This window comes from Neofelis nebulosa, chromosome 16, assembly GCF_028018385.1.
Source record: "Neofelis nebulosa isolate mNeoNeb1 chromosome 16, mNeoNeb1.pri, whole genome shotgun sequence".
NCBI lineage: Eukaryota > Metazoa > Chordata > Mammalia > Carnivora > Felidae > Neofelis > Neofelis nebulosa.
In genome coordinates, this window is record NC_080797.1 from 18,472,149 (window position 1) to 18,492,489 (window position 20,341).

The 20,341-nt window shown below is 58.3% G+C and overlaps 1 protein-coding gene and 1 long non-coding RNA gene across 2 annotated transcripts; both read left to right on the forward strand.

Annotated features, from left to right (window-relative positions):
• Window positions 1–927: 927 nt before the first annotated feature.
• Window positions 928–5,844, forward strand: FOXJ1 (forkhead box J1). The gene is made up of 3 exons (XM_058704681.1): window positions 928–1,040; window positions 1,573–2,238; window positions 4,058–5,844. The coding sequence occupies exons 2-3, from the start codon at window positions 1,741–1,743 to the stop codon at window positions 4,811–4,813; spliced, it is 1,254 nt and encodes a 417-aa protein (XP_058560664.1). The 5' UTR covers window positions 928–1,040; window positions 1,573–1,740; the 3' UTR covers window positions 4,814–5,844.
• A 9,510-nt stretch (window positions 5,845–15,354) lies between these two features.
• On the forward strand, window positions 15,355–17,141 carry LOC131497405 (uncharacterized). The gene is made up of 2 exons (XR_009254953.1): window positions 15,355–15,456; window positions 16,274–17,141. It is a non-coding gene; the product is annotated as an uncharacterized LOC131497405 (long non-coding RNA).
• Window positions 17,142–20,341: the final 3,200 nt, after the last annotated feature.

Below are 20,341 nucleotides of genomic sequence, written 5' to 3' on the forward strand. Positions count from 1 at the left end.
TGGTGACCGGCCAGAGACCAGGAGGAGGGGAGGAAGCAGCCCCTGGTGTCCCCCTACCTTTAGTCCATGCCACTAGAAAGCTGGTGAAACGTACGGGGCGAATGACCCTGCCAGGAGAATTCCGCAAGTCTGTGACCTCTGTGAGTTTCACTCACCGGCTTTGTTCCCTCAGCTATCTGAAAAGGAGGGAGAGCGCTTCCGCAGAAGCCTCTGGAAAGTCAGCTTCCGGGAACCTTGCCGAATGCAGGGGTGGGGAGGGGGCCGCTTACCGGGAAACCCTGCTCGCCTTGGTGTGCCTGGGATCGGTGCAGCCATTGCTGCGGGCCTGAGCGGCAGGTGGCATCGGAGAGTCAGACCTGCCCGCGGGCACCCAGACGACACTCAGGGTCGGGAGGGTGGGAAAGGGCACAGAAACGTGAGCCCAGAGGAGAGGAAAGGAAACCCCAAGCACACGATTCCCGAGCCTGAGCCGGCTCCCAGCCTTCCCAGCCTTGGCCCCCGCGCCCCTGGCTCGGTCCGCGGAGCCGTGGACGCCCGGAGCAGCCGGGACAGGAAGGGAGCGAGGGCGGGAGAGCGGCTGCCCCGGCGGACGGCTCGCGGGCGTGCCGGGGGCCTCGGGCGAGAGCCGCGCGCTTCTCCGAGTCCTGCGCGGGGCCCTCGGGCGGGAATGCGCGGAGCCGGGACGCGGTGGCGGGTAAGGGGGCTGGGTGGCGCGGGAGAGGGCGGCAGAAGGAGGGAGTTCGATGAGAGTTACCGCCAGAGAGAGTGGCTAGAGCCCGCGATCTCCTTAGAAACGCACTGGCCAATAGCAGCAGCGGAAGCTGTTTATGGGGGCGGAGCGTCGCCATGGCAGCAGAAGAAGCCTTTGCAGCGGCTACTTAATGCCGGTCCGGGGGCCACTAGCGCTCAGAGAGGCGCCGTCGGGCGGGGGGGCGACAAGGGGCGCTGGCGGGGCACTCGAGCTGGGGACAGAGAGCCGCGGGGGGTGGGAGGAACTTCTTCCAGAACCTTCCTTTGGCCCGGGCTGCGCTCTGAGCCAGGTAAGGGACTGAGACGGCTGCTGGCCGCGGGAAGGGAGGGTGTCTGTACCAGCCCTCTCTCCCATCCGTCCTCGAGTGAATTGGTGGACCCGGGAATGACATCTGAGTTTGGGGGACACTTACTTCTCGCCCCCTGTAATTCCTATCCTGTTTCCTTCCTTCCCCGTTACCCCCCATCCTAATATCTCTTTTCAAAAATCAGACGACTTCCGCGTCTCTGGCCTCTGCCCTCCTGGGCTCCCTCGCCCCGTTTCCATTTGTTGTGAGAGGGTTGATCCCCCGCTCTGGGGGAGAAGGTGATAGCCTCGGATACCCAGTAAAGAAAGTCTCCTCTAAAACCTCGGAGAGGAAAAGAGTGAGATGGACACAGCGGGGGGTCGGACCCCAGGGCACCGGTCCTGTTTCCCAGACCTCGGCCAGCAAAGATCCTCCCCAGCAGCGGGGACGATTTTAGAGGAGCCTCCCCCTCCTCGCACACACTCTCCCATCGAGGGTGGGGAAAGTGCTCAGCTCCCGCCGTGGTCCTTCGCAGGAACCACACTGGTCTTCCGAGGAGGCGACCCCCTGGTCGCGGGATGGAAGCGCGCGTCCGGGAGGCCCTGTAACTGGAGCCGCGGGAGTCAGCGGGCCGGAGAGCGCGGCGGGCTACCCCCGGCTCAGCCGTGGATGTTGACCGCCCCCTCGGAGGGTCCCCGCAGACATGGCGGAGAGCTGGCTACGCCTCTCGGGTGCAGGGGCGGCGGAGGAGGCGGGGCCGGAGGGAGTCCTGGAGGAGCCCGACGCCCTGGACGACAGCCTGACCAGCCTGCAGTGGCTGCAGGAATTCTCCATTCTCAACGCCAAGGCCCCCGCCCTGCCGCCAGGGGGCACCGACCCCCACGGCTATCACCAGGTGCCAGGCTCGGTCGCGCCGGGGTCGCCCCTGGCGGCCGATCCCGCCTGCCTGGGGCAGCCGCACACTCCGGGTAAGCCCACGTCGTCATGCACGTCGCGGAGCGCGCCCCCGGGGCTGCAGGCCCCGCCCCCCGACGACGTGGACTACGCCACCAACCCGAGTGTGAAGCCGCCCTACTCTTACGCCACGCTCATCTGCATGGCCATGCAGGCCAGCAAGGCCACCAAGATCACCCTGTCGGCCATCTACAAGTGGATCACGGACAACTTCTGCTACTTCCGCCACGCTGATCCCACCTGGCAGGTAGGGGAGGTGCAGGTGGCGGCCGCTCCCTCCCCACTCACCTCCTTTCTCCCCACGCGGGGCGGACTGACTGGACTTAGGTCCCAGGTCCGCACGCCGAGTAGGCTCGCTGTGCAGGCAGGGCCCCAAGGGAGGAAGGCCGTCGAGGAAGGACCTCAAGGGAGCCCAGTGCTTGGAACTGCCCCTCCCTTTGACTTCAGAGAGAGAGGAGGGAGGAGGTTGAAAGGGCTTTAGAAAGGATGCAGACCCCAAAATTCATGGGGAAAGCACCTGTCGCTCGTCCAGTAGACCCAGCCCAAAGATCAGGGCCAGATTATGCGCGGACATGGTCCTCTAAGAGAGGATGATGGACTAAGGGACACATTTTTGTCCCGAGTCCTAGAATTCCTAGACACCGCCCTGCCCGAGGACAGTCTGTCAAGGCCCGACTCAGGATGGGATGCTGGAGCATGGCCCCTGCCAGGCTCTGCATTCCGTCTTGTTGCAGTTGGCCAGTGGAGGTGGGCTGGGGGTGGGGGGACATGGCATGTGAAGGCCAGCTGTGTCCCCCCGGAGGGACTGTGGGGCCTTCCTAAAGTAACCTTGCTGCCCCAGCCCCTCACCCAACTCCTCCTCAGTTTCCTGCCTCCTGTCCTCCCCCTCCTCTCAGTCAACCTCCCCGGGGGGACAATTACCTGGGCCAGGTGCTTTCCACAGGGGCTCTCCCTGCCGCACTCACTGGCTTCATGTTCCAAGTCTCCGGAACCTGGCACAGAGCAGCCAAGGGGCCCGAGCCTCCATGTAAACATCCCAGCCTTACTGGGGGGCCACTACCCACCCACCTGCTCTGCCTTCTGGGCCCTAAACCCCTGTCCCCTGGCGTGGTTTGGACAAGACTGTGCACCTAGGAATGAACAAGGCAGAGTGGTGATTTGAGGCCAAGCAGATATGAGCCTTCCACTTTAGATCAGGGTCTAGTTGGAGAGAGAGGCCCCAGAACGCCCAGACTCTTCCCTGGGGCACCCACCGGGAGCAGGCTGCAGAATCCCGGTCCCAGGCCATTCCACACTTGCTGGGGCCCTGACTGGGGCAAGTGTCATTTGTACCCTCGATGAGAAAGCAGAGACCCCCCCCCCCTTCTCTCCTCCCCCAAGCCTGTGAAGCTTAGGCCTCGGGACTTGGGCGTCAGGAATGAGTGCTGTGCTCCAGGCTGGGTAATAATCAACTGAGGCCTCATAGCCTGCGGCGGGGGGGGTGGGGGGGGGGCGGAGCGGGGAGGGCAGGCCAGCAGGGGCTCAACAAACAGGGCAAGGCATCAGATCCCCCCCCCCACTTCATCCCTACACACGCTCAGAGCACACACCCTCACACCCTCCACAGCCCAGCACTCCCCACCCCCACCTTTCAACCCACCCACTCTTCACAAACAGGGCCCGCCAAGCCCAGGCCCAGGCCCAGGCCCAGGCCCAGGCCCAGGCGGAGTGAGATGGCCGTCCAGGCCCTGGGGGAGCTGAAGCCTTTGGCCAGAGACCGCAAGCGGTGGGGTAAGGGAGGGAGGGCAGGCCGGGGTGGCCCTGAGAGCCACCCTGCGGCTCAGGGCTCGGATGACTGAGCAGGCGGATATCCCGGCAACAGGGAACAAAAGCCCCCCGGCCGCACTCCTGGCCGCCGGTGCCCTGTGGCCTGTGTCCCAGAGCCACCGGTCAGAGCGCTGTGTCTGTCCCTCCTCCCCTGCGGGCAGGAGCACGAGTCACTCCCCACCCCCCCCCCCATCGCCGGCCCTTCCGGCTCACCCAGCCGACCTCTTTCTCTCCTCTCCCCCTCCCTTCCCCGTGCCCAGAATTCCATCCGCCACAACCTGTCCCTGAACAAGTGCTTCATCAAAGTGCCTCGGGAGAAGGACGAGCCCGGCAAGGGGGGCTTCTGGCGCATCGACCCCCAGTACGCCGAGCGGCTGCTGAGCGGGGCCTTCAAGAAGCGGCGGCTGCCCCCGGTCCACATCCACCCGGCCTTCGCCCGCCAGGCCTCGCGGGAGCCCGGCGCCGCCCCGTGGGCCGGGCCGCTGACCGTGAACACCGAGGCCCAGCAGCTGCTGCGGGAGTTTGAGGAGGCCACCGGGGAGGCGGGCGAGGGCAGGCTGGGGCACAAGCGCAAGCAGCCGCTGCCCAAGCGGGTGGCCAAGGTCCCGCGGGCCCCCAGCACCCTGCTGCTGACCCAGGAGGAGCAGGGCGACCTGGAGCCCCTCAAAGGCAACTTTGACTGGGAGGCCATCTTCGAGGCCGGCGCTCTGGGCGGCGAGCTGGGCACCCTGGAGGCCCTGGAGCTGAGCCCGCCGCTGAGCCCCGCCTCGCACGGGGACGTGGACCTCACCGTCCACGGCCGCCACATCGACTGCCCCGCCACCTGGGGGCCTCCGGTGGAGCAGGCGGCCGACAGCCTGGATTTCGACGAGACTTTCCTGGCCACGTCCTTCCTGCAGCACCCCTGGGACGAGAGCGGCAGTGGCTGCCTGCCCCCGGAGCCCCTCTTCGAGGCCGGGGACGCCACCCTGGCCGCCGACCTGCAAGACTGGGCCAGCGTGGGCGCCTTCTTGTAAGAGGCCGGGCCCCGCCCCCAGCTCCGGACAGTGCCCGCGTCAGGGCCCAGAATGCACCCCCCCACCCACCCACCCGGCACAGGCCCACGGACACCCTACCGCCCCGGGCAGGGGCTGGGCCAGGTCTCCCGAGGCTGGCCCCACAAGGCCCTGCGGCCCCCAGCCCGGGCTGCCTTCAGATTCCGGCCCAGGAGGCTGAGAGCCGAGGCCCAGGACCAGAACTGCTGCCTCCCCGGCCCCCGGCCGCACACACAGTGTTTCATTGATCCTCCTCTTTCCTGCCCCAGGGACGGGCTCCGGCCCCGCACAGTGGGGGCTGCACGTGGAGGGGCGCTGGCCCGGGCTGGGGAGCGACAGTACAGGGCCCGCCCCTGGGTGCCTCAGCTACGACACCTCTCCCTCCTCTCCCGCTGTCCTCCCCAGGTCTCTATCCAGAGAAAGATCCCAGGTACAACAAATGCTAATTAGGTGACAGCAAATTAACCCCCTGGAGGCCCCTCCGGGCAAAGCCTCCCCCCTGGGCCTGGGGAAGGAGGGGGGAGGGGACAGAAGGCAGAGACAGAATGAGGTCGGGGAGCCTGGTGGGCGAGGAGGTTTTCTAAGGCCTCTGGGGTCTTTGCCTGGCCCCATCCCTAGAGGTGGGGGCAAAGAGTGGAAATCCCTAATCTTTGAGGCAGAGAGCAGTGGGGGAGTTGGGGTTCTGGGGGTTGGGGGCAGGGGCAGCTGAGCTGCAGTGGGGAGGGGACAGACAGACTAATGTAGTGAGTGTAGCTGTAGCTGAGGCTTAACTGGGAGGGATGGAGCTTGCTAGAACCTCTGGGACCAGGAATGGTGGGGGTGGGGGGTGGGGGGGACGGATCGCCCGCATCCCTGCCCGCGCTTGCTGGGGGGGGAGTGTCCCGCTCTCCCCTGAGCCCCTCAGTCTGCTTCCCACATCCACCCTCCTGCCCTGTGGGGCAACCTAACCTTTTTCATGGAAAGTTATTTACAATAAACCATTTTTAAAAATAAAATTTTTAAAAATCTGAAAATGGACCTGCTTGCAACTTTAGGAGAAGGCAAGGGCCAGTTTGGGAGGAGGGGAATGGCTGGGAGGAAGATGTGGGGGCGCTGAAGGCCTCCAGAGTGCCCCTTGATGAACTCTCCGTGACCTCTGTGTCCCCTGGGAGGAAGGGGCTGAGAAGCAGTCCTCAGGGGTCCCCTCCAGCCTGGGCCTCAGCACCTCCGTCTGCACAATGGGGAGAATTGCACCCATAGTCCCCCGGGAAAGGGCGACAAAGGAGACGCAGCCCCCGCCCTGGCCCTGGGGACTCACAAGGGCCAAGCATGCCCAGGGACACGCTCACATGTCCCTGACCGCGAGGGCCTGCCCGGGCTCGCCAGCCTGAGTCTGCGGTCCTGGCCTGGGCCTGTCTCCAGCATCACCCTCCCTGGGTCCTCTCCTGGAGGGACAGGGCAGCCCGGCATGTGCTCACCCAGCCAGGCGCCTTCCCTCCCGGGCCCAACGCAGGCTGGAGGAGGAAAAGGCCACCAGGGGGGTCCCCCACGAGGGACCAGCCTACCGGAGTCCTAATGGGGAAACTGAGGCACGGGAAATGTGTGTTTGGGTGACGCACAGCGGCACCTTTCAGTCCCTCCCCCCAGCTTTGTCTGGAGCCCACCTCTCCACCCAGCCCCCTCCCACACCCGGGGCACAAACGAGCACTGTCTCGCACAACCCTGCCCAGCCTCCACAGACCCCTTTCTCCCGAAGCCCCTTTCTTTCCCTTCTCTCCAGTCTGGCTCTAGGCCAACCTGGCATTCCCTGTGCTAACTTGCGGCTTTCACTTGCTAATTATTCCAAATATTTCGGGAGGGCGCACACACTGTTGGGCCAGGGGGTTGGGGCCTTCCTGAGCCCAGAAGCCAGCCCACCCCGGCCCCACAGCAGGCTGAGGCGGCTGCCTCCACTGAGACTCCCTTCACCCCTCCCTCTCTCTCCCCACCACCCGCACCAGCCTTCCTAGCCACGGTCCCCAGTAGAGGGGAACAAGGGGGCCCCAGCCTTCTCATTGACCCCCAGGATCAGCCTCCAGTCCTGGCCAAAAGGGAGTACACTCTGGATTGACAGGTGGGGTCGGACCAAGGCATCAGCAATTTTAAGGGTCTCCAGATGTTTCCAATAGAGGGGCTGGGCCGCTGAGCTTCACACACTCTCCCCCGGAGCAACAGGCTGTGGGGAGAGCCCGATCCATCCCTGCGCTGGCCCTTGGCTGGGTGGGTTTTTAACCATGTTCATTTACCTCCTATTTATATATAAATTCAATGCAATCCCAACCTAAATAGATTTCACGCCATGTGCCAGTAAGTTACAGACATGATGCCCTGTTAGCACTGAATAGTGTGTATTTCCTTAGAACAAGGACGCTCCCATGGAAGCCTAGCGCCGCGCCCACGGCCAGGAAACCGGCGCTCACGGGTGATCCCTCGAACTCTATTCAGATTTGCAGATTGCCCCCCTGCCAGGCTCACACGTTGCACTGCGTGGTTCTATCTCTTTCGGGCTGTGTGGCTTGGCGCCCTTGACTCAAGCTCTCCCAGCAGGCTCCTTATCTCCTCTGATCCCCACCTTTGAGGTGAGAAGCCCCTGAACCACTTCGTGGGGACAGCGCCTTCCCGAAGGGTTCGGTCTCCAGAGGCACCACCTTTCCCCCTGCCCTCCTTCCCCCATGGGTCCCCCAGCCAGGAATGTGATGGGGAGGAGGCAGGCAGGAACTCAGACCTTGGGGGCCCTCCCGTCCCTGCTCCAGCACATCCTGTTCCACAGGACAGCCCCCACCCCCACCCCCTCCAGTGACTCTCTAGTGTCTGGAAGGTCCCGGGGATTCCGGAGCACCTTGCAGTCCTGGACCAAATGGGCCAGGCCCCCTGCAGAGCTGAGGGCAGGACTGTCTACGCCACCCCCATCCGGGCTCCGCTCAGGGGACCCACACCTGCGGAAGGAAGACAGCCGGAGGGCTGGTAGGTAGGGAGGGGAGAGAGGGCTGGGGGAGAGGCGGTCATGAGTCAGGCGCACTTCCATCCCGGGCTGAGGCCCAAAGGTAAACAGGTGTATTTGGACTCCTGGCAGGGGGCAGTGGGCTGGCCCGCGGGGCAGGCCCGGGCCTGTCGGGGGTGGGGATGTGGCGGGGAGGCCTGCATTAACAATGGGGTGGCAGAGTGGCCCCAGGTCCTGCTGACACGGTCTTGTGTGATGAGGAGGAAAATACAGGTGACAAGGAAGGGGAGGACCCTGGGGAAGGGCCCGGGGCTGTGTGAGGCCACCCATGCTGGGGGTGCCCTGAACAGTGTGAGCCAAAGACATGCGAGGAGCCCCTGGGGGTGAGGGGGTCACCTTCCTCTGGAGGCACACGTGTCTGTCCCCATCTGTGGCTCCCAGGTGGGACAGGTCAGAGCCGCTCCGATGGGAGTGCTGGGGCCTGGACTTTCCCTGAGTGTCCAGAGCAGGCAGGGCCCAGCTGGAGGACACTGTCCCCCAGAAGCCAACCAGCCTGAGTGGCAGGGCAGGGAGAGGAAGGTGCACAGTAACCAGGGGGAGTGACGGGGCCCAAGGTCTCACTGCGGCCCCCACCCCCAGCCCAGCCCCGTCACCCTAAGGCTGTCGTGAAGCCAGGGCGGCAGCTTGGGGCTGAGCCCTAGACCCTCTTTCCCTTCGAAGGAAGGAGGCGGAGCTCTGGGGAAAGTCAGGGCTCCAGGGGCAGGCAGTGTGCCTCCCCACCCGCCCAGCCTCCCCCCACCCCACAGGCTCCCCCAGGTATGGGGGAGAGGGGCAGGGGGAGGGGAGCTCCCACCTACTGTTTGCGCAGGGAGCGGAGCTGAGGCCCAGAGGCTGCCCAGTCTCCTTTGCCCGCGGCCAAGCCACCGCCGCTCTGTCCGTGGGCCTATTCCCACCCCCAGTCCCCCTGTCCCCCTTCATGCCTCACTGGGGCACTAAGCCCCTCCTCACCCCACAAGGCATCCCTCGTCCCTCTAACTTGCCCACCGCGAACCGTGGCCCTGTGTTGGCAGGGCAGGCAAGGGGGGCGGGGCGGAGTGGGACCCAGGCCCTGCCTCCGCTTTCAGCCTCAGAACCCACACGTCTGGACCCCTCTGGGCAGATAACCTGTCTTGCTCATTCCTACATTTGCAGGATCAAGGACAGTGCCCAACTTCTCAAGTACTGAGTGACTGTACTGGCAAGGCAGAGGGATAAAAGGTAGAAAAACACGCCAGGAGCCTTGGCGAAAATATTCACTGCAGACAACGCACACCTAGGGGTTCTCCGGCGGCTGGGGGTGAAGAGGCCCCCGAGGCCCCCAGGGTACAGAGACAGCAGGGGGAGAGCCCTCAGGCCAGGGGGGATCTTTGAGAAAAGCCCCATGCCACCCTCTTCTGGACGCAAGGAAGAGGCTCCTTTGTTGAGCCTGTGGGTAGGGGTGGGGTAGTAAAAGAGGTGGGGCCCTGAAGGCCGGCTGAAGCTGAGTGGGGTGTGTGGCAGCTGTGAGCCAGGTGAGGGAGAGGGGAGCCTGGTAGGAGGAAGGAGCAGGAGGCAGAAGAGGCCTTGGCTTCCTCCTTCTCTTCCGCTCAGCCCCTCCCCCACCGGGGGCCCAGGTCCCGGGAATGAGAATCACAGGAAGCCCAGAGACGGGGCTGGTGTGGACATCCTGGCATTCAGGGCTCCCCCACACCTGTTATTACCCCATCTAAACCCGCGTGGCGGGCAAACGGGCCTCTTGCCTGTTCGCGCCCCAGCTACAAGGTCACCAGGACAGAGCAGTGCCCAGCTCAGCTGTCCCAGCTGCCCCGGTGCACCAGGACGGGGTCCTGGGGCCGCTGAGCCCCGACACCCCTGGAGCCCAGGAGCCCCCAGAGCCTGGTGTTTGGTTAAAGATCAACCTTGGCCTGGCGGGAACTGCCTGGGCAGCTGGGCAGGGGCAGGCACTGTCCCACAAGGCCAGGCGAAGTCAGGACCACCAGTTCAAGGTCAGTTTTGGAGGGAAGGGGTGGGGTGTCGGGGGTGTGAGAGGGTGGACCTCACAGAGGGCCAGGACTCAACCCCCATCCACGTTCCCTGGGTCTCTCTAGGCTCCCTACTTCCCGTGTGGGTTTTATTGAGAGCGAGGGACCTTGAGGGTCTCCCAGCCCAGGAAGGAATCCCAATCAACTAGGTCTGACCCCCTCCACACAGAAAGAAGCGGGTCATTAAGGGAGGTCAGTCCCCACCCCTCAAAGGCTCCTCAAAGACTCCGCCCCTCTGGCCTAGGGAGCTCTTGTCTGAAGGAAGAGTTCAGGAGAAAATCAGATGGGGGAGGAGAGGGAAGGGAGGGGGAAAGTGTTCCATGTGGCACGGACATTGAGCGGGCTCAGGGCCCTCTTTTTGCAGAGGAGAAAACTGACTTCTGAGTTCTCATCCCTGACTCTGGAGTTGACTGGCCCTGTGACCTTGGGGAGCCAGGCGAGGGGTGGGGGGGTGGGGTTTAGAACCAGGCTGATACTGCAGGTGTCAGTGGCCATTGTGTCCCTTCCCCCACGCTTCCTCCCCAAACTGATTGTCTCCCTAACTCTTTCTGACACACTGATTTGGGGAGCAGGGTGGCCTTGTTGCCGTGACCTCTGATTTCACTCCGAGAGGCAGGCAGAGTCGTTTTCTCAGGACCCCAGTCATCTGTTTCAGGATGGGAATTTTATTCTCAGAGCTTTGCTCACAGGGTATGGTTCCTTTTCTGAGAGGGCGCTCCTGAAACCCTCCTTCCTTAGCCAGAAGCCTCTCAAGCACCCCTCACCTGTGCCACGGGCACCTCAAAGTCTCCATACCCCCCCCCTGCCTGAGTCCCCACCTTCCCTGAAAGGCTTCCTTCCTGCCACATTCCCCACTCTGGGAACGATGGCACCAAGCCCACCTCCCCTCTCACTGGAACTCCTGGTGTGGCTGTTTCATTCCAGCATGTTCTCCAACTAACAGCCAGTGGATCTTTCTTTTTTTCTTTTTATATAAGTTTTAATTTTTTACCATAACGATACATGTGCTTCTATTAAAAGATCAGTCTTATACATTTTTTTAAAGATTTTATTTTTAAGTCATTTCCACACCCAACACGGAGCTTGAACTCACACCCCCAAGATCAAAAGCCACATGCTCTATGGACTGAGCCAGTCAGGCACCCCTTAAAAAAACCAGTTTTAAAAAGAGTTATTTACAGAGTGGGGCCCCTGGGTGGCTCAGTCGGTCGGGCGTCTGACTTCGGCAGGTCGTGATCTCACGGCTCATGAGTTCAAGCCCTGCACTGGGCTCTGAGGTGACGGCGAGGAACCTGCTTGGGATTCTCTCTCTAACCCTCTCTCTGTCCCTCCCCCTTTGCACTCTGTCTCGCTCTCTCTCAAAAATAAACATTAAAAAATATTTTTAAAAAGAGAGTTATAGAGCATGCAACTCCTGATCTCAGGGTTGTGAGTTCAAGCTTCACATTGGGCATGGAGCCAATACTTAAAAAAAATTTTTTTTAATTAAAAAAAAGATTTGGGGGGCACTCGGGTGGCTCAGTCGGTTAGTATCTAACTCTTGATTTTGACTCAGGTTAAGAACGCAGGGTTGTAGGATCAAGCCCCGTGTCAGGCTCTGCACTGAGTGTGGAGTCTGCTTAAGATTCTCTGTCTTGGGGTGCCTGGGTGGCTCAGCCGGTTAAGCGTCTGGCATCAGCTCAGGTCATGATCTCACAGTTCATGAGTTCAAGCCCCGTACTGGGCCCAGAGCTGGCTTCAGATCTTCTGTCTCCCTCTCTCTCTGCCCCTCCCTACACTCTCTCTCTCTCTTTCTCTCTCTTACACACAAATATATTTAAAAAATAAAATAAGATAATTTTAAAAAAGGATTCTCTCCTTGTTAAAAAAAGATTTGGATATGTCAATTATATCACAATAAATTTGAAAAAAAAAAAACCGACTTATTATGTAAAAACAACAGGGGCTCCCGGGTGGCTCAGTCCATGAAGCATCTGACTCTTGATCTCAGCTCAGGTCTTGATCTCAGGGTGGTGAGTTCAAGCCCCACGCAGGGCTCCGCACAGAGCATTGAAGCCTATAGACATACATACATACGTACAAAGAAATCTCCTGCCCTTCAAGCAAATCCCCAGAAGTAACCGTGACCGCTTTTAATCCTTCCACTTGTTCAGAATACGCCTCGCCATCTTTCTAATTAATACTTCCAGCACTGGATTTTCAGCTTATCTAGACATTATGTACTGGCTTCTTACGTAGCTCATCTCCATTCGCCCACGTGGTCAGGTGTGGGGTTAAGCAGCCAGAGATCACGTGATGTTACAAGGTCCCTCACACTGCTCCCTGCTGAGCCAAGAGCGTGCTCTAAGTCTTTTTCATGTAGGATGTAGGTGGTCCTAAGTGCCTCATTTCTTGTCAGTTACTTAGTTTTCTGTTCCCTTATGGCTAAATCTTCAACAAACGTTCCAGAAGGTCTTACAAATCCTTATCAATACTATTCTCTTCTCTGTTAACACCTTTTTAAAAATGGATTCATTTACTTTAAGTACAGTCCACAGCCAGTGGGGAGGGGGGGTGGGACTTGAACTCACGACCCTGAGATTAGGAGTCGGATGGCCAACCAAATGAGCCAGTCAGGTACTCTTTTGTTCCATTTTTTAAAAAGATTTTATCTTTAAGTAATCTCCACACCCAACATGGGGCTCAAACTCACAACCCCGAGATCAAGAGTCACATACTCTTTCGACTGAGCCTCTTTCAACTGAGCCTGTCAGGCGCTCCTGTGAATATGTTATTTATTTATTTATTTATTTATTTATTTATTTATTTATTTATTATTTAAATCTAAGTTAACATCTAGTGTAATAATGGTTCTGTGCAGACCTTTTTTTAATTTTTAATTTTGATATTTATCTATTTTACATTTTCTTTATTTTTGATAGAAACAGAGCACAAGTGGGGGAGGGGCAGAGAGAGATGGAGACACAGAATCCGAAGCAGGCTCCAGGCTCAAAGTTGTCAGCACAGAGCCTGACGCAGGGCTCAAACTCACAAACTTCGAGATCATGACCTGAGCCAAAGTCGGATGCTTAACCAACTAAGCCACCCAGGTACCCCTAATTTTTATTTTTATTATTTTGTATAATGTTTATTTATTTTTTGGGGGGGGAGAGAGAGCGTGAGTGGGGGAAAGGCAGAGAGAGATGGGGACAGAGAATCCGAAGCAGGTTCTGTGCTGACAGCCAGGAGCCTGAGGCAGGGCTTGAACTCACAAACAATGATATCATGACCTGAACTGAAGTCAGATGCCTTAACCAACTGACTGAACCATCCAGGCACCCCCTGTGAATACCTTTTTAAATAATCCGTAAATACCCATGCTATAAAATTGGAGAAAGATACAAAAAGGGGCTTCAGTGACAAGTGAAAAGCAAATGTCCCTTCTGTCTTAACTCCAAGCCACCCAGCTGTCCTCTGAGGCAATCACAGTTGCTAGTTTCTCCTGCAGACTTCCAGGCATATTTTACACCTATACAAGCATATAAGTATCAATATGAAATTTTAGCTGCAACAGAGAATCTCAGTTTTACTTTTCTTTCTTTTTTGCAGGCATCCCTCCCAGACACCGTCTTCCCACTCAGCTGCAATCAAACTTATCCTATGGCTTCTCTTTGCTTCTCTCCTGTACTGGATTCCCTGTTTCTACTTCTACCCTTTGTTTGATTTATTTCCAGAAACTTCTGGAAAGGGTGCACAGGAAGTGCAAGATCTCAAAAAGAGATCTTGAATATGTATGCATATCTTTAGCCAATTCTCTTATCTGATTGCCTGTTGGGCTGGGTATAAAATCGCTCTCAGAAACTTGAAGCCATGGTCATGGCTGTGGCTATGAAATCTGCTACCCCTTGAATCTTAAACCTTGGCATTTGATTTGTTTCTCTCTCTTAGAAAGTGCTTAGGGTATGTGCTTTATACCTGGTGTGCTGAAAGTCCATGATGGTGGCCCTCATTGTGGGCCTTTTCTTCATTCACCTGCAGTGCACCATTGAAGCCTTTTAATCTGCGACAATGTCTCAAAGTCTTTCTGTGATCATTTCTTTCCCTTTGATTTCTTTTTCTTTTTTTTTTTTTTAAGTTTTTATATATTTATTTTGAAAGAGAGAGAGTACAAGCAGGGGAGAGGCAGAGAGAAAGGGAGAGAGAGAGAATCCCAGGCAGGCTCCCCACTGACAGCATGAAGCCGGATGTGAGGCTTGAACTCATGAACCATGAGATCACCACCTGACTGAGCCACTTAACTGACTGAGCCACTCAGGTGCCCCTATTTCTTTTTCTGAGACAACTATTTTCAGACATTAAACATTAAATTGCACCGTCCTTTTTCTCTTACCTTCCATCGCTTTATCTTTTTGCCTCATGCCCCTTTTTTTAGTCAACTTTTACTGGCCCCTTCACTCCTCCCCTCCCAAACAGCAATCACTAATTTTCATCCTTCCTTCTTTCGTTTCTTTTTCTTTCTTTCTTTCTTTCTCTCTTCCTTTCTTTCTCTTTCTTTCTTTCTTTCCTTCTTTCTTTCTTTCTTTCTTTCTTTCTTTCTTTCTTTCTTTCTTTCTTTCTTTCTTTCTTTCTTTCTTTCTTTCTTTCTTTCTTTCTTTCTTTCTTTCTTTCTTTCTTTCTCTCCTCCCTCCCTCCCTTCCTTCCATTTATTAAGTAGGCTTCACACCCAGTACAAAGCCCAGTGCAGAGCTTGAACTCATGACCCTGAGATCAAGACCTGAGTTGAGATCAAGGGGCACCTGGGTGGCTCAGTCACTTAAGTGTCCAACTCTTGCTTTTAGCTCAGGTCATGATCTCATGGTTTGTGAGACTGAGCCCCATGTCGGGCTGACAGTGAGGAACCTGTTTGGGATTCTCTTTCTCTGTCCCTCCTTCACTCACGTAAGTGTGTACATGCCCTCTCTCTCTCTGAAAATAAATAAGTAAACATTAAAAAAAAAAAAAAAAAAGACCTGACCTGAGATCAAGAGTAGGATGCTTAACCAACTGAGCCACCCAGGCGCCCAACCCCTAATTTGATTTCTGTCACCTTAGGTAAGTTTTGCCTCTTCTAGAATTTCATATAAATGACCTCAAACAGTTTGTACTTTGTGTTTGGCTTCTTTGACTCAGCGTGTAATTTTTGAAATTTATATTGTTGCAGGCGTCAACAGTTTGTTCCTTTTTACAGCGGAGTAGTATTCCATTGGATCCCCCTGGCAGCTTTTTTTATCCAGTCTCCTCCTGATGACTGTCTGGGCTGTTTCCAGGGCTGGGCTATTGTGATTACAGCTGCTATGAACGTTCTTGGATAGGGCTTTTGTAGTATAGTGGGGTTTTTTTTGTTTTTTTTTTGTTTTTTTTTTAATCTCCTTTGATTTGGATAGGGCTCAGGAAGAAAGAGAAACACATGCGGTCCACTTGTCATGCTCGACTGGTCTGTCCTGAGTTAATTCTTTTTTTTTTTTTTTTAAAGAGAGAGAGAGAGAGAGAGAGCAAGCGGAGGAGGGACAGAAGGAGAGAGAAGGAGAGAAACCCAAGCAGGCTCCATGCTCAGCCCAGAGCCCGGCAGGGGGCTCGCTATCACGATGGTGAGATCATGGCCTGAGCCAAAATCAAGACTCGACGACTTTAACTGCCTGAGCCTCCGTGGTGCGCCTTAAGGGTAGTCCCGGGGATTCTGCAGGAATCAGAGAGGAAAGGAGTTACATGCAGAATGGGAGGAGGAGGGAACGAGCCTGGCTTGCTCAGTACAGGGGAGGGTGAGCGGCCAGTGTTCTTCTGCTCTTCTCAGGAGCACTTCTGGCCATGACACTTCTCCTTGAGGACACTGCAGTGACTCCCCTCACCTGCAGGCCCTCTAAGTATGACCAAGATTGTCTCCTCCTCCTCCCACTCATCTTCCCATCTGTCCCTCCTTCTGGGACCAGTCACACTGTTACAGTCACTATCCCCACCCTACCTCCTACCCCCGCCCTGAATGAACCCCTTCCCTCTCTCCCCCTTCACCTGGGTAACTCCCTACATGACTTAGTTTCAGGCTCCCACGGTCTGAGTCCCCAGCGGTGCTGCCCCCCGCCCCCCCACCCCCCCCAGCTGGTAGAACAACTTCCTGGGAGAACTCACACCAATCCTTTCCACACCTCTGCTTGAAAAGGCAGTTGGTTGCACAAGTCAGGGCCCCCAGGCTGGTACCCAAACCAATGACAGCACCAGCACTGCCACATCCTTAAGGGAGGGGCGGCTGGAACAGCATCAGGACCGAGCATCCCTGGAACTTACTGTGACTCCAGCTGGCCAGCATTCTGGAGGCCACCCTTGACCTGGAGCCCTTTTAACTGGTGGGTCTAGAACTCTGTTTGGGGGATGGCCTCCAACATGATCCCTTTCTCTGCTTCACTTCTGCAGGTTGTCATGTGACTCAAAGTCAGGACAAGTATCAGGGGATCTGTCCACTTCCTGCCTCATACTCCCGCCTTTTCCCCGCTCTCAACATAGACTGCCCACCTCGGTGCTCCTGGCTGCCGTCTGGAGTTCAGATTTGTTGGGGAAGGTCTTGGGCTGAAGGCTGGGGAAGGTGGCCCGCATCAGCTGGCTGGGCCTCTAGCAGACTCAAGGTTCTGAGTCTGGTCTGAGGGATCTGCAGGCCCCGACTCTTGGAGAGAGGGGGTAGAGGGCGAGTCTGGTCTGTTTGCCCTCTCTGTGGAGGCTGGGGGGCAGCTGGAATGGTCCTCAGTCATAGACACATGTACCTTTAGTCCCCAGGAGACCTTAGGAGCCTTCTAGTGCCACCTACAGGTAAGGAAACTGAGGCACAGAGAGAGGAGTAGTTCTGAGAATGTCTGCACAGCTAAGGTTGGCTTCTCTCTTGGGCTCTGTTAGCTAGGGGACATTTGCCACCTCTCCATTTGCAGCGGCGCTGGAGTGCCCCCTTTATTTCACCATGTTGACAGCATGTGTGCCTCTCCTGCTGCAAGGGGCAGGGGGCTCCAGGGAGTGCAGGGGCAGTGCCCGGTTCTCCACGGCACCTGCCAAGAGTCAGGAGTGGCACATGGCATGTGCTCAGCAGAGTGTAGCGGCATGGATGGAGGGGGCGGACGGGCAGTGCCCCAATTCTCCAATTCTGCCAGATCCAGCAGTCAGAGCGCTGAGCTGGGGAGACAGTGGGGAGCCAGGGGACAGACAGCTCAGGTCTGTCCTGCCTGCCCTCGGGAACCCCGGGCCTTGTCTCCCACCCTAGCCCCCCTCCTTGACCTTGTTAAAAAGCCCCCGCTGAGGACGTAGTTGTGTGTGGTGTCTGGCAGGTAATGCACACCGAGAAACAGGTGCATCTGTCACTGGCTTCTCTCTGCTCATTCATTCATGCATTCATTCATTCATTCATTCAGTGGGTCTCAGACAGATGGGAAGACCCTTCCCTGGGTGTGAAGGACACGTACAAACAGAAGACCAAATGCTCAGAGCAAGAGCAAGTGGGTCCCAAGAGTGCACTGGGGACCCCCAAGGCAGGGTCACCTCATTCAATCCCCTGCCTCAAGGCAGCATAGGGTTAGGGAGGAAGACCTCTTGGTTTCCCACCACAGAGGCAGGATCCATCAGTCCTCAGCCTCAGGGAAAGATCTGGCCCTTAGCCAGCTCCAGGCAGGCATCCTCTGTGTCCCCTGTGCCCTGGCTAACAGCTGTAGAGTCCCCTCTGTGTTCCACCACCCGAACCAGGCCACTTTCTCTCATTGCCTTCTCCCGCGTGCACTCTACTTATCCCCCAGATGGGTCCGGTGGCCTGCTCCCTCGTGTGCCTGCCTCAGGCCACCCCGCAGAAGCTTCTCACCAAATCCAGTCCACCCTTAGCTGATTGATGGTCCCCAAGGCCACTCCCCGCCAAACTCAAACTCAACTGTCCTCTCTGGACACCCCTTCCCTACTTCCCAGCTTCCATAAGGCTAGTTAGACCCTCTTTCTGGGGTCCTTCTTCTCAACTTCTAATTCCAGGCCATACCAATGTGCCTCCCAAGGCCTCCCTGATCTACCCAGGTGGCTGTGACGCTGCTTCCCCTGCCGGGACAGCCCAGGCCCAGAGCCCTTGGTCCTTCCTGTGGCCTGTTTCCCACAGGCTTGCCCTGTACCCTAAATGCCCATAGGCGTCCAAGAGGACTATCTTTTTTTTTTTTTTTTTTTTTTTTTTTTTTTTTTTTTTTGGGACAGAGAGAGACAGAGCATGAACGGGGGAGGGGCAGAGAGAGAGGGAGACACAGAATCGGAAACAGGCTCCAGGCTCCGAGCCATCAGCCCAGAGCCTGACGCGGGGCTCGAACTCACAGACCGTGAGATCGTGACCTGGCTGAAGTCGGACGCTTAACCGACTGCGCCACCCAGGCGCCCCGAGGACTATCTTTTTATCTACAGATTTAGCCAGCAAGAGGGACTGGATGCACCCTGGGCAGGCTGTCAGCGCCTTGAGGCAGGCTGTCCTTTCCGGTCTGCTGCCTCCGGTAGGTTCTCGGTCAGCGCCCTTGAGTTAACGCACAAAGGATTGAAGCTGTCCTCCAACCGGAATGACCCACCCTGCCTGCAGGGAAAGATCCACCCGGCCTGCAGGGAGGGCTCGGCTGGGGGCGCTTCCAGGGCCCTCGCCCCAGGTGGCAAGAGGACTGGGGTCTCTGCTCCGCCCAGCTCGCGGGCGGCCGGGGAGGCGCCGGAAAGCGCTGAGTCACGTTCAGGGCACGTGGCCCCGGGGGAGCACGGCCTTCCGGGCGCGTGGCTGCGGGAGCGCGCGGGCCGCCCGGGGATTGGGGCTGCGGGGGCGCGCCCGAGGGGGGGGGATTGGGGGGAGCGGGGAGCGCGCGGGCCGCCCGGGGGGGATTCGGCCCTGCGGAGGCGCGCCCGAGGGGGCGGGGGATCACGGGCCGTCGGGGAGGGGCCGCCCGGCGCCCCCGCCCAGAGCAGCCCCGCCGCCGGCGTCCTCGGTTGCCAGGAGCCGCGGGACCGAAATGCGGCGGGTGCCGGTGGCTGACGTTACCGTGCCCGCTGGCCCCGACCCCGCTCCGCGGGCCGGTCTGGGGGATAGGGGGAGGGGAGGCCCTGAATCCCTGTCCCGGCCGCCCCGTTTCTGCCCCTACCCCCCCCCCCCCACCCCGTGCCTTCCCGAGCCTTCCTCATTTGTTGGCGTTCTCCCGGTGTCCACGTTGCTGTCCTCAGTGGCCCCTCTCGCCGCCTCTTCTCCATTTCCACCCATCCACCTGCTCTTGGCCTCTCTCCTCCCCTTCTGTGCCTTCCCTGGACATTCTCGCAGGTTCCAGGCACCCCGCCCCGGAGCCGCGGAGATGTCCATGGGTGTCGGGCGCCCCCTGGCGACCCCCTGCGCCCGGCCTCGGGGGTGGGGGTAGACCTGGCACTCGCCCCCCAGGTTCTCTCTCGGCGGGAGGCGGAGGTGCAACTCCTGGGTTGGTGGGGGTCGCGCGCCCCCCAGCGGCCCCCGCCCACAGGGTTCCGGAAAGCTGAAGGCGGCGTCCCCAGAAAGGGACCTTGAGACAGAAGATGCCCCAGGGAGAACAGGCTGGGGAAGGGGCAGGTGTTGCTACAAGCAGAGAGAGAGGGAAGGAATGCCTCTTGAATTTCCTGACGCGTTTTTCCCTAGAGCCTGCGCGGGGACGTGCTGGGAAGTCTGGTCTGAAATGAAGCGGAGGGTAAAGGGGTGAGAGTTGTGCCAGGGGCAGGAATGGGGAATTGAATCAGGAGTAAAGGGATGCGGAGTGGCCCCCTGACCTTGGAGGCCCTGGAGCCATGAAGAATCATCTGGCCTTTAGGGACTGGCCTCCTCAGCTGGCTCCCTGCTAGGCCTTGACCCTGGGATCAGAAGCAAATCCCTGCGGGTCCTCTAAGCCAAGCTGACCCGGAGCTTGAGTTTGAAAAGCGAACAGGTGAATTTCTCTCAAGGGCTGGTCATCCTCCAGATCCACACAGTGGAGAGCCTCTTGTCTGGTGGCCAGTGTCATGCCGGTGGCCAGGACTCTCCCGTGTCCAGGAGGCAAAAGTTCTCCAGGCCCGGGAACAGCACAGGGGCTGTGGCATGGGCGGCTGGCAGCAGGGTGATAGCCGGGTGCCTCTTTGACCCACTGTCCCACTTTGGGACCTGAAAGGCTCCTGGCCAAGCTGACTTCCGGATCTCCCCAGTCACCCTGACTCATCACCTCCAGGTGCACTATCTTGCCGGGATGTGGGACTCCGGTCGTGACCCCGGAGCGTCCGGCTAGTCCCAGGAAGGTCATTCACGTGTCTGTGTGTGAGCCAGCCCGCAAAATCTTGAGCGGAAAATGCAGCATCTGCCTTCCGGGTCTGGGTCTGTCACCTTCTAGAAGCTTGGTTTCCTCTTCTGCAGGGGCTCTAATTACCACCCCTTCTCCCCCCCACAGTTTGTTGTGAGGACTCCAGGAGTGGCCATTACAAAGGCTCAGCATGGTGCTAGACACACGGTGGTAC

Bases quoted from the DNA above. Each gene is read 5' to 3' on its own strand.
- FOXJ1 (XM_058704681.1), top strand. From the start codon at position 1,741: ATGGCGGAGAGCTGGCTACGCCTCTCGGGTGCAGGGGCGGCGGAGGAG. The intron at 2,239-4,057 runs GTAGGGGAGGTG...CCCCGTGCCCAG, and splicing joins ACGCTGATCCCACCTGGCAG to AATTCCATCCGCCACAACCT.